At 38.4% G+C, this 12,771-nt stretch overlaps 2 protein-coding genes across 3 annotated transcripts; one reads left to right on the top strand and one right to left on the bottom strand.

Annotated features, from left to right (window-relative positions):
• Positions 1 to 230: 230 nt before the first annotated feature.
• LOC118274083 (uncharacterized) lies at positions 231 to 6,968 on the top strand. Of its 2 annotated transcripts, XM_035591440.2 has the most exons (7): positions 232 to 571; positions 764 to 1,732; positions 1,803 to 2,853; positions 2,940 to 4,129; positions 4,298 to 4,412; positions 4,499 to 4,632; positions 4,721 to 6,968. In XM_035591440.2, exons 1-7 carry the CDS (start codon positions 424 to 426, stop codon positions 6,697 to 6,699), a joined length of 5,586 nt encoding a protein of 1,861 aa, XP_035447333.2. In that variant the 5' UTR covers positions 232 to 423; the 3' UTR covers positions 6,700 to 6,968. The 2 variants fall into 2 exon arrangements, with proteins under 2 accessions (XP_035447334.2, XP_035447333.2); XM_035591441.2 differs by lacking the exon at positions 764 to 1,732 and having other exon boundaries at positions 231 to 571.
• A 1,209-nt stretch (positions 6,969 to 8,177) lies between these two features.
• On the bottom strand, positions 8,178 to 12,630 carry LOC118274357 (uncharacterized). The gene is made up of 4 exons (XM_035591827.2): positions 12,404 to 12,630; positions 11,756 to 11,898; positions 8,839 to 8,995; positions 8,178 to 8,560 (listed from the first exon to the last, which is right to left on the bottom strand). The coding sequence occupies exons 1-4, from the start codon at positions 12,566 to 12,568 to the stop codon at positions 8,432 to 8,434; spliced, it is 594 nt and encodes a 197-aa protein (XP_035447720.2). The 5' UTR covers positions 12,569 to 12,630; the 3' UTR covers positions 8,178 to 8,431.
• Positions 12,631 to 12,771: the final 141 nt, after the last annotated feature.

A 12,771-nucleotide genomic window follows, 5' to 3' on the forward strand; every position in this document is an offset into this window, starting at 1 on the left:
TTTATTAAAACACAATTACAACATCATAACAGAATATTCCAAAGCCATGTTATAACGAAATATACAATATAATATTAATGAAGCAAGCTTTTATTAAAAAAAAAAAAATAACGGATTTCGCTTAGGCAGAATTCAAATTAATGTTAAACAAATAGTAACAAAACTCTTTGGTCGCCCCTAACGTAACCACTCAACTGGCCGTCAAAAATCTATACGTGAAATTTCGAAATTCAAAATAATGACGCAAATTCTTTTCCAGCGTGTATATTTTGAAAATGATACCAAAAATTTACAATAAAAACGGTTTTGTCAATTGTGTTTTTGTAGGCATTATTGTGTTGTATTCAGTGTACATTTTGAAGCAGTTGTTGACCTTGTTTGTGAAGGCATTGTTTAGAATCTAAATCATATGTGGTAGTAAGCATGTTGATCAGTAAAGTACCAGACAATGAAGAGGGGAAGGGGGAGGGTGTGGCCGTGCAGGCTGCTGCAACTGATTCACATCATGATTATCAGACTGCAAACGAACTGTTTGAGTTCATGGCGAAGAATCAGAACTTCAACACCGGCGGTGAGTATTCAGTGTTTGGAATAAAATATTACGTAACGACTTATAAACAAGTGCTAGGTGTGCCTACAATTATATCGAAATCATAATATATACTATGTCAAAATTGTGAATATAATAAAACCATTTCAATAGTTTATTTATTTCTGAGAATTTTAAAATAACAACAGACACGATCCTAACAATTCGTTACAGACATGGACAAGCTAACTACCAGAGACCTAGTGCTTCTGTACAAGAACATCGACCTTGGGACAAAGCTTATGTCGAATGCTAATGAACTCGGGAACAGGAGACCGAACCAGCACGTGGAGACTGTGGTGTACGACGAACCAGAGTCCGATGGCTCCGACGTCAGCGAAATCTACAGCAACGAGGACCTCACAAACGTGTACCTCATCAACGATGAGAAACTAGACCTCATCAATACTCCGTCTACTGCAGAAAATACTTTGTGCCAAAAAATAGGAGACCTTGAGATGCACACTTCTGGGCTCACCACTGAGTACGATAAGCATTTCCTCTTCAAGGATACCTACATCAATGAACAACTCAAAAGTATGAAGTTCATGAACAATGCCTCCGACACAAACACAGTACTCCCGGCTTCCTTACTCGACTACATATGTTGCAAACGTTTGGAAGACAACTACAACTTTTATATGGACAACATTATCCGATACGTAAAACATACAATAGATCAACTGAAGCGCATTAGTAATGGTGACTATTTAACTGACAGAGCAAAAGAGAAGTGGCTTGAAGGCGAGAGTGCTGTGGAAGATCACTGCCATGTCAATACTAAAGCTGTAGCGACATCTTCTAGCATCCCGATGCATGTGGAAAGAAAGATTAGAAGGAGAGAGTCCACGTGGGACGACATAGTTCACTCAGCAGTGGACATCAGATCGCTGACAAAAATTCTTCAAAAGAAAATTATAGTACAAGTACCGAAACTCATTTGTGGCTCGTATAAACTTCTGACTAAATGTTGTGAAGACAATGTAATCATTCGTTGCAAGAAAGACAAATGGCCAGTTGAAGACGCTACAAACGCTGAGTCACAAGTGGACGTTGTGGTTCAGTTACAGCGTTCTGAGACTGGACAAGTCGTCAGCAAGATTAGCTCAATCATGATCTTAAAAACTACACCTGTCGTTTATGGTAAACTACTTTGTACCTGTCAACTTTGTTGCTCGGGACTATTCAAAATAATACTTAGTTTTATTTTCAGATCCTCTTGGACAAGATATAAAGCCTTTACCTTTACCTTCTAATGAGCCAAGTAATGAAGTTCATTGTACGGAGACAAATGCCAAAATAGTAGAATTGACACCCATAACGTACCCTATGAATGAATCTATTTCACACAGTACTATGTCTGTAAAATCTGAGTGCAGTGTCCAAATTATTGAAAATGAAATCGACGAGACACTTGTTGATGTTATTGATTGTGGATATAGTGAACACGAGGGCACCGAATCTTCAAAGAACTCTTGTTATATAATATCGAGTGATTCGAGTGACGCTTTAAAAGAAATTTTGGATAGAAAAGTTAAGCTTGCACAAAGAGAAAAATGTAGTGACATATATCCGGACGACTTGCGATTTACAATACAAAAGTTAACTATGCAGAGTGCTTTGGCGGAGGAAAGTGGAGAAGATTTATCGCACTCAACAAAGAAGAAGTCGCCGACGCGAGCCCGAGTCAAGTCGCCATACGAAAATCAATCGCTCATGATGGAAGAGAAGAAAAGAAAGAAGTTGTTAGAAATAAGAGAAAGACGAGAAAAAAAGAAAATGGCACTCGCTGAAAATTGCAAAGTTACGAAGCATAGGTTCGCAAAGGGAGGGGCAATGCCACAATCTGTTAGCTCTGTTACAAAACTATCAATATCCAACAAGTCTTTCTACAATTCTATCTATGGCCAGTCGAATCCGGATTCTGGTAGGCAAAGCAAAGGTAGAAATCAACGGGGAGGGAAGCGAAACATGCTGGAGATTGACATTTATGAGAGAAATCAAGACACCGCACCGTCTACTCCGGAGCGGAATAGCAAAAAATATACCAACAGGAGCTATTACTTAGACGAGACTGTCACTGAAATGATGCACCTGAATATGAAAAAAAATGAGACCGAAGGAAAAGAAGTATGCTCTACGTCTACTTCTGTCATATCCAGTGATTTCCGAAACAATTTAAATTTACTTTCACAGCTGATTGGTCCATCTGAAACTGATCTCGAAACGGTCAATAATGGCGTGACACAACATAAAGATAACGTGTAAGTATCAATGACTGAACTATTTAAACAGAATTAGGTATAATTGTGTTTTATTTTCTACTATACCTAATTTATGATTTTCACAGATCGAATGCTGCGAGAGGCGACGAAATTGCTGAGAAAAATAATCCAGAAATATTGCTTGGTTCTCAAACTATACTTAATATAGTTCCATCAAATTCTCCAATTGTAGACGAACACGATAACTCTGATCCCAAGAAGCTCAACACTTCAGTGGAATGCAGAAAAAGTATCGATAAGATATATACTTTGATGAAAAAATTGGAAAACGCCCAAAATATTAACAATGATAGTAAGTCACAGCCATCGAAAAGTAAGTACATCGCAAACATTTCCGAAAAAAGCAATGTCGCTGACGGTAGGACGCCCTCTCCATACCAGACCAGTGATAGTGGAACTAGCCTTAAACACCGCTTAACGTCCTCCAATCCCAGTTCTTTTAGCTTTGGAAAAAGCAACACGGAAAGACTCAACGTTAAATCCTTCATGCATCAATCTGAAACTACGCCAGCCATCGTTCCTAAGGTTATCATCAGCTCAAAACCAGCTCCTAAAACAGATTCAGAAAAGACCAAAAAGGAGCGCAAACGACTTATCCCCAGTCCTACAATTAAGATAGCAGATAATCCTTTGAAAGCAATTTCACAACTTTTACATGAATTTGAAAATGTACAAAAAATAAGGCAAAAGTCCAGCACTGAACAAAAGTCTTTAAAGAAAATGGAGGTGACATCATCCGATGGTAAAACTGGATCTCGGCATAGTTCATTTAAACGGCGCTCACGACTAGACCAACACAATGACACTCAACCAGATAGATCTGTGAGAATCATTGTACCAAAAGATAAGAAGCCTACTCGATTAATCAAAGAAATGGAAGTACCGAAAATTCCGTATCAACAAATACCTGTCGAAGATAAAGATAAATTTCAAAAAAAGAAAATTTTAGATTTGTTAGACGAAGCTAAAGAAGCTAGAGGTGAAGCAGTTCGAGGTCCTTCCAAATTAAATTCTAGATTAAATTCTCTTGCGCAACCAAAGAGATCGTACGTCCAGGCTCATAGTGAAGAGTACCAAACTAAATACGGTAAAACTTTAATGGCAGATAGACTGCAAAGGTTAGCAGCCTCTCAAACACAATCCACCCTGGAAAGAAGCACAGCCTCTGTGAACTCTAGAAACAGAATGAAGCGAGGCTCGGAGGCAATGTCAACGGTGTCGATGAAACAGTCGCCTCTAACTGTGCCGCCCTTAGGTGTGTAAAGGTGAATTTTATTATTATTGTTGAAATGGTACTATAAGTAGGGGCCAAACAGGTTGATTGAGGGATAAAATAGTCAGCAATGTAAAACTGACTACTTTCTGAATTGTTTATATTATAATATGTTTTCTTGATTCATGTACAGTATGTGTTACTATCTAGAGCGAGCATTTAGAACACGTCACTCGTCGTGCAGCAGCCCTGAAACTAAAGAAAGACTAAATCACGGTGTGAGCCCCGTTAGACAAAGTGTAGTGCAGGAAGCGCCACAAACGTTGTAAGTAAAGTCTATGAGTTATGTTTTTTCATTTCGCTCTTTTTATAACTTATTTTGTTTTGATTTGCGTTGTCAATTAATCGCAGGAAGAAAAAGATGGTGGCAGTTGAATCGTACGTGAAAAATCATTATGGACGTGCTACATCTGCTACTGTCGGCAACGAGTCTCAGAGCGTGCGGAAGTCGCGAGTTCCACTTCTGCCTAACGATATCGACTTGGGTATGTATTCTATTTAGATTGTAATATTAATCCAATATTGGTGTACCTTCCGTTATATTAATACTACAATTATATGGTCATGTTATAGCGTCTTCCACATCGTCTCCAAATGTCGGAGGGTCCACCGAGCTAGGAAGCAGACTACATCATATTATAAATACAATAATAAATCCTAATACGCAAGGCTTGGAGGTACTGAATGAATGTCACGAAACCAATTCTAAAATAAGTAGAGATAAAGCAAATGACTACCCTGTCACTAAACAAGTATCCAGGTGTGAACAGGTGTCTTCTGATTCTGAGTACACCATAGATGTTTTAGATGATAACAATGTAGTAACGTCTGTCGAAAACCTGGACAAAGCCTCTGAAAATGAAAAGAAGCAAATCAATACTATAGAGCCAGACGTTACTGATAACAGTCTAACACCCTTGAAGTCTGTAACAGAGTTGGAATCGTTACAAAATGCTTTATGTCAGCATATTTCTGTGGGCGCTTTTCAAAAAAGGTTGCGTCTTAAAAATTTAACGTTAACTCCAAAACAGTCGGTGCACCCAGTAATCGTGCTACAGTCAGGAGATGCGGGCTCACTCGTAGTTCAAACTCCTCTCGCTAATAGCTTTAAAGAAGCAAAAGAAAATCTTTCCGACTTAACTTTACCCGTACTATCAAAGCCTAATCTAGATTGGAATTTTTCAAATTTCCCTATGCAAATTTCAACCGTTGGTTATGCTTTCCCAGAGTACGAATCAAGATCGCTTGTTAAATTATTTAACAAAGTTTCTAAGAAAGCGAAGAAAGTTACCGACCGTGACACTGATCATGGTAAACAATGTTGTGAACCTACTGTTCAGGTTGACGTTGTACCCAATACGTTAGTCACTGTAGGGATAAGTACTACTCAGGTTATAAAATTGGACAAAAAGGAGGAGATAAATCAAGTTAATACAAGGAATACCGAACGTTTAACTATTTTTAATGAAAACGAGACAATGAAAAATACATCTCACAAAGATCAAACTCAAGCCACCTGTGATCCCTCAACTGATAAGAAAAAAGATAGTGATCCTGTAAAAAATAAACAGGACCGTATCAAGACAATGAAAAATACATCTCACAAAGATCAAACTCAAGCCACCTGCGCTCCCTCACCTGATAAGAAAAAAGATAGTGATCCTGTAAAAAATAAACAGGACCGTATCGAATACAGTACTTCCTTAGATATATTAGTTGGACTCTTAAACGAAATTCAAACCATTACAACATGTCAGACACAGATTACGAACCATGACAAAAGCCACAATGAAAACCAACATAATAAGGAATTGGAAACTATTTTAAATAAAGCCGCTGTGCTGGAGAACTCCATCAAAAGTAGTCCTTGCGATGCAATGTCTTTTACGTCCCTTGACAGACTTCGACAGCTAGAGTCTAATGCGAGTTTGTATTCGTTTTATTTATCAGATTGTGAGGTATATGAAAAGGATTTGACATCGGAATTAATGGAAATGGACACTAAAACACTGCTAAATGCCAAAAGAATTTTCGTTGATAAACAAGTTGGTGCAAATTTGTCAAATAAAGAATTAGTTAATAAATGCACGAGTATTCCTTCGGAAATATTTCCACCTATGAATGAAAGTAGTGACCTGACAAACTCTCTGATAGAAGTACTTCAGAAACCGTCTAATCAATCAGTGTTCTCGTTTGAATATCATTCGATATATTCCGAAGGTTCGTCTCTAACTAGGGACATATTTATGGATATTCCACAAATTATTGTCACAAGAGAGTCCAACCAGTCCCTAGCTTTATATGAAATAAATAATGAACCAATGGAAAAGCCAAATGAAAATAAATTGTGTAGAAAGAAAACGGAATCATTTCAAATAGAAACGATTAAAAAAAGGGGAAAGGTAAAGTTAAATAAAGGCAAGTTTCGACTGAAAACAGAGTTTGATCCAATTATGAAAATGAAGAGAGATATTTTGGTAACGGTTTACTCAATTTTGGTGTTCACTGTTTTCGCTGCATTGTCGTTTCCGGAAATGTTGTATCGTGTTTGAAGATGTATTGGGTCATACGTATACAGCTTCATGTCATATCATTGTCATAGATATTCTTGTTTGCGTGTTATGTGTGTACCTGCTTTAACAACATCCTCATTACTTTCCATGTCGACTTTATGCGAACCATTTTCTAAAGTTTGCTAAACTATTACGTTGATTGGAATCGATATGCGAATGGAAATGCACACCTTTTTGCCAGTGACCCGATCTAGAGCTGTTATTCCTTTAAAAACATTATTTACTACTCTACAGATATTATGGTATACGATATTTATGAAATTTGTTGTTGTTTAAAATTTATATGGTATTATTTATTTAATAAAAAACAAATATTAAATGTAAAAGCTGTTGTTTTAATTTCATGACTTCATTTATATTTCTTTAAATAATTTAAACGGTAGTTTTCAGTCCTTGTCCATCTATGTAAAGAAAGGGTTAACCTTTAGCAGTAATTCGGTTAAATTATTTATCTTTTTTGTTAAAATGTCTGTTTTGAGTGAAGCGGCACTCTTTACCAAGACTCAATCCTATTTGTTGGGCTAGACAATATGTGAAACATCATCAAGCCTTTTATACAAGCTATGTAAGTGGATTTAAAAACAAAAGACAGGTAAATAGTACATACAACAAATATGTATTTCTATTGTATAAGTAATAATTTTGTCCCTCAATCAACTTGCTACAACAATAACATTACCCATTTAATTCTATGGCATTAGTACGAGTTTTTTTACGTTCAACGTAATCGAAACGATATCGCGCTCGGCGTCGTGTTTGGCTAGCTGCAAATGCTGCAATGAACCAACCAATCAGAGCACCGAACGTAGTGTGCGTTTCGATCTCGTTACTAAGGCCCTTGATCACATCTTCCCTAAGTAGGAATGGGTATTGTGCGGATTAATAATTGCATCATAAAAATTACACCGAGAATCTTAATTTTGAATCAATTTCAGGGCAGTATGAATATATTTTTCAAAGGCCCCGAAGAAAGTCGACAAAATTACTGACACAAAAGTTTCAAAGAAGACGTTTCTTTATCATAACGATAACTAAATTGTAACTTTTACATTTTGTTTGGTGTGCTCACGAAACTCCTTAACTATTTATTTATTTTATTTTTTCTATTTTTGTCTTGTTTTTTTAATAATTATTTTTCTTCTTTTTTTAAGTGCACACGGCATGAATTCGTATGTTTATTGGTATTGGTAATTAGAAGAAACAAGAAACACAATTATAATTATTTTTTATCCAAGTTGTGCAACCTGTGCAAGCGAAAAGACGTCAAAAATTAGGCCAAAATTTTCGAGTTTATTCATCATTATCTTCCATGATATCCCAGCATATTATCAACTGATGTCTGATGTATCCAAAAGCAAATGTTTTTTTGGCAAATAAAAGTAAAATATTAATATCGGATTTTATTTTTAAATTTTAAGGAAGGTTATATTACACGTTAAATATAATTTGGCGTCTACTACATATTCAGCTAGAGTAACATACGATACAAATCAGTACCCATAGTATGAGTTCGCTTTACGTTGAACGAAAACGAAACGAGGAGCTCCGATTGGCCAGTGCGAATGAACCAACCAATCGGAGCGCCGAACGCGCTCTCGTTTCGATTATTTTAAAAACACGTAAGGGTTCGTTCCAAGAATTTAGGACGACGTTATCTATAACATTGGTAATTACGTCGAAGTTTCTCACTTTTTTCTCTGGCCTCTCTTATTTATTCATCTTCTTCTTCACTGACTGTAGTCGGTGGCCTTAGAGTAGTCTCCTTGATAATATGTTTGTTCTCGATCCAGTTGTGCTTTCTAATGTATAACAACTGCAAGCGTGCTTCTAAACAGAATATCTGTAAGTTGAAAGTTGTTCATGAAGTGATTGGCGTGGTAGATAAACTTGAATGGTTAGTGTTGTGGATGGCCCAAATTTGCACGTAAAAATGGTTTAAACAACCAAATCGGTCCGAATTTGAGTGATGTCTTCAAAGCCCGAGTGAATAGGTTGCTTATGGGCTGACGTGCTCCATCGTAGGCCGCATCATCACTAACCATCAGGCGAGATAGCGGAAAACGTCGGCCCATTTACCTAACATTAAAAAAAAGATGTAGACGTAAAAAGTGTTTTCACCTGCCGACGCGGTCGTTCAATAAAACCATCCAATCTGAACGTGTATCCAAAGACACTAGTGGAGATCTTGGACTCGGGCACCACCAGGTCGTTGTCCTCGGTGAAGAGTGGAAAGTCTACCAGCATATAGCGACCAGCCTGTACGGGGCAGTCTAGCCTGGAAGAAATAATTCCCCTGTTCCTAAACCGAAACTGTATGCAAAGCAAAGTTCCTTTCACACCCATGCAGCTGCATGCCATTTACGCCCTTACTATACCAACTGCAAATAAAAAGCCAAAGTCAAAGCATTTATTTCAATTAATCCTAAATAAGGCACTTTTGAAACGTCAAATTGAATTGTCCGTCAGTCTGTCTGTCAGTGAAGCTAGGCGCTCGTTCCAAAGTGTTGCTTCGAATAGAGAAGAACGAGCAAGAAACTCCATCGTTACTCTTTTTAAAAAAGAGCTTCAATAGCCGCGATAATACACTCACAGGCACATTTAACCGCCCACCTTGATTTTCTTGATTTTCTCATACACTACTTAAATCTGGGTAAGTTTGATATTTTTTTAAAAACTAGACATATTATGTTAATTAAATACTGTGAAGTAATGTTAAAATCCGCATTTATTCATCACTTAAATTTAAAAAAAGCATTTTTAGAGATTTCTGTAGAAAAATCTTGTTTTACAATATTTGTTATTTTTCAGTTTCTGGACTCATTTATTGGTTTTTAGTACTGGGTGTTACCTCTTCTGGCTCTAATGACTTCTTGCAGTCGGTTTGGAACGCCATCAATGACATCTTGGATGTCTGATTGAGGGATGTTGTGCCACTCCTCAACTGCAGCAATCTTGAGCTCCCCAATCGTCGTTGGTGCGGGAACCCTTGCTCGAACTCATCTTTTAAGGTTGTCCCAGATGTGTTCAATTGGATTGAGGCCAGGGCTGCGTGCTGGCCACGGTAATATTCGTATACCGACCTCGTCCAGGTACTGGGTCACTATTCTAGCGCCATAACTTCGTGCATTAACGTGCATTAATTGAAAATTTTCACCAATAAATGGTGCAAATGACACGACATGGTCTTGAAGACCCTCTTCCTGATCCCTGTGTGCAATAACACTACCCCTATCAAACCCTACAAGATCGGTAGGAGCGTCGTAACTGGTGCCGCCTCAAATCATTATTGAACCTCCCTGATAACCCACAGTTTCCAATATCGTATACGGGGCAAACTCTCATTTAGTCATCTGTACACTCGCTGACGCCCATCTGGACCTCATAGGGCTATTCTGCTTTCGTCTGAAAACAGAACGTCCTTCCATTGGTCTGTAGACCAGTTAGCGTATTCTGGCGCAAATTGAATTCGCGCTCTACGGTGCTGTGTGAGCAATTCTGGGGCACGTGCTGGACGAAACGCAGTTAGGTTCCTCTCTGGCAACCTTCTTCTCGCTGTTCGTTCACTTACACTGAGATTTCTCACTTCAAATAGGCGAGTTCTAACCTCGGGAGCTGTGGTAAAGGGATTTCTCAATACATTGTTCATAATGAAACGATCCTCCTGAACCGATGTGCACCGATGACGGCCTTGTCTCGGTCTCCGCGTATAGGAACCTGTCTCCCGAAAGGGTCTGATAGCATCCCGTACAGTGATTCGAGGTACACCAAGCATCCGAGCAATGCGACGTTGGATGTACCCAGCATCGGCAAAAACTACGGCTCTTGCAGCTCCAGTTGCATCCAGTGGCACTTTTATTCGATTACAATAATCAAGGGGGTGCAGGAAGTTAAGCAAAATGGTAATCACACCAAAAAGAGCAGGATAATCAGGTTAAAACTCACACTAACCCGATCGCTGAGAATGTAAAATTTCGACTAAATTACAAAAATGCATCTGAATGCAGGAACTTCTAAAAAAAACAAGGGTCAAGTGTTTAATTTATTGCCAAAGTAGCCACTTGAAACATAACAGCCATCGGGATAAACATTCCTTATCGCAAACTAACGCGGTGACGTATTTCTAAGGTGGGCGGTTAAATGTGCCTGTGAGTGTATTAGTAAAACCAAGTTCATTGCCCTTGTATTAGATACTTCAAAAATTAACCACAGACTTGAGATGTAGGTACAAGAGTTAATCTAATGTGATTGTAATATCAACGAGTTGATGGAATTCAACTGCGTGTGATATTTATTCAACAAGACAATGATAACGACCTCCGATAACTTGGGGTCACAATAACAAAACGTGTTTATTGAAATTGTCATTGATTGTGGTTACAGCATTTAAAATTGTTGCCGGCTACTGAGCACAAAGCCTTAGCTTCGGTTTTCATATCTGATAGTCTTTTGAAAGTCTCTTGTTAGTGGAAAGTACTTTAAGGACATAGATGTTTTCCAACTCCGAATACGGAGATCTATGGCGTATTATTGATACAGATTTATGACGGGTAGATACGTGGTGATAGGTACATTGTCACATTTGTTTCCAGATTTTTCTGACTCGAATGTGAATAATAATATACAGGTATTTACACCTAAGTCTGTTGCTACCTACGGCGCAATACGCGAATTGATTGGAGGTGGAAAGTTTATCAACAACTTATAAGCCACAACATATTACTGATACGGATTATGCAATATTTATACCCACACAGCAACGTTAATCAACAAAAAACGGATAAACCTGTCCTCAACACTGACACTTGTATCACCGAAGGGGTAGGCAAAGATCCACATTACGGCACGTAATACCGCTGTACAATGTACACTCACTTTCCTGAATCTGGAATTGTGCCAGTATGTGGCAATAAGCCCCTATTACATGGGACTTATAACTAACACTAATGCAGAATAATTAATTTCATATTTTACATAGACAGATAATTTAGTGTTAGATGTCATTTTAAAACTAAACAAGACAGCTCCGTCGTCTTACTTTGGACGTGCATAGTGGAACAGCATTCGATACAATCCCTGTTCACTCTCTTCATCTGCGCAGCCACTGTTCACCAGGTCGAAGGACCTCAGGAAGTCACACGACTCCATGTTACGAATGTCCACGCACTTCTGCATTGTAGCCTGTAAACAGGGTTATTTATTAAGATACAGGTTTTTTGGATATATCAACTCACGTAGACGATTGGCCTTAGCGAGTCGTCCTTCGAGGTTGTTTAAAGGTACATATGTCTAAAACACAGAATACACTATGACTGCAAGGATATTGGATAGACCCATAACTTCAAGAGGGATGTTCGTAGAAGGATGTAGCTGTATTAAGTGAGCCATGCTTGGGTGGGATACTTGTAAGGTCAGGTTACTGGAGGCCTAATTCCGATTCCCCAAAAATTCCTAACCTCCAAAAGGCCGCCAATGCACTTGTGGCACCTCTGGTGTTTGGGGTGTCTATGGGCGGCGGCGATTGCTTACCATTAGGTGATCGGTAGGTATGCTCGTTTGCCGCGTAAAAGCTTAACCAGTCTTCAACGAGTGATTCCTACTGTACGGCATGCGAAGCAACTCGAACTATGGAGACATTGTCGAATACCAACTTCTCACAAGTTTAACATCAAATGTTAAAAATCACCTTTATCTTCCATCCATTATCGATATCTTCGCTGATATTAAACTCTCCGCTCAGCAACGAGTCGTACCCTAGTGTGGACAAACTCATTTCTGCAACTGTCACAGGAGTCTTCACGGAGTCGAAGCAAGGACCTGCACGAGTCACCAGGATGTGAGTGGGGGCCATAGTACAAGATATGACCGGTATAAATACAGGTACAAAGAATAAAATAACTATTGGATAGCACATTGCTTTCGAGTGATTAGAAACCTCGTTTAGCCAATATCATTGGTCATGGGGCTATGGAGATTATTGTGCACCATTTAGTAGATTATTATTAAGCCATTATGTGTTATAATCGTTTCTCATATGATTTTGAACTCTATTTT

This window comes from Spodoptera frugiperda, chromosome 3, assembly GCF_023101765.2.
Source record: "Spodoptera frugiperda isolate SF20-4 chromosome 3, AGI-APGP_CSIRO_Sfru_2.0, whole genome shotgun sequence".
In the NCBI taxonomy this organism is placed as follows: Eukaryota; Metazoa; Arthropoda; class Insecta; order Lepidoptera; family Noctuidae; genus Spodoptera; species Spodoptera frugiperda.

Excerpts from the sequence above, each read along its gene's own strand:
- LOC118274083 (XM_035591440.2), top strand. The coding sequence starts at position 424 with ATGTTGATCAGTAAAGTACCAGACAATGAAGAGGGGAAGGGGGAGGGT. Across the intron at positions 572-763 it reads TCAGAACTTCAACACCGGCG|ACATGGACAAGCTAACTACC; the intron begins GTGAGTATTCAG and ends AATTCGTTACAG. Across the intron at positions 4,633-4,720 it reads GCCTAACGATATCGACTTGG|CGTCTTCCACATCGTCTCCA; the intron begins GTATGTATTCTA and ends GTCATGTTATAG.
- LOC118274357 (XM_035591827.2), bottom strand. The coding sequence starts at position 12,568 with ATGGCCCCCACTCACATCCTGGTGACTCGTGCAGGTCCTTGCTTCGAC. Across the intron at positions 11,899-12,403 it reads ATAATGGATGGAAGATAAAG|GCTACAATGCAGAAGTGCGT; the intron begins GTGATTTTTAAC and ends CCCTGTTTACAG. Across the intron at positions 8,561-8,838 it reads TTGAACGACCGCGTCGGCAG|ATATTCTGTTTAGAAGCACG; the intron begins GTGAAAACACTT and ends TTCAACTTACAG.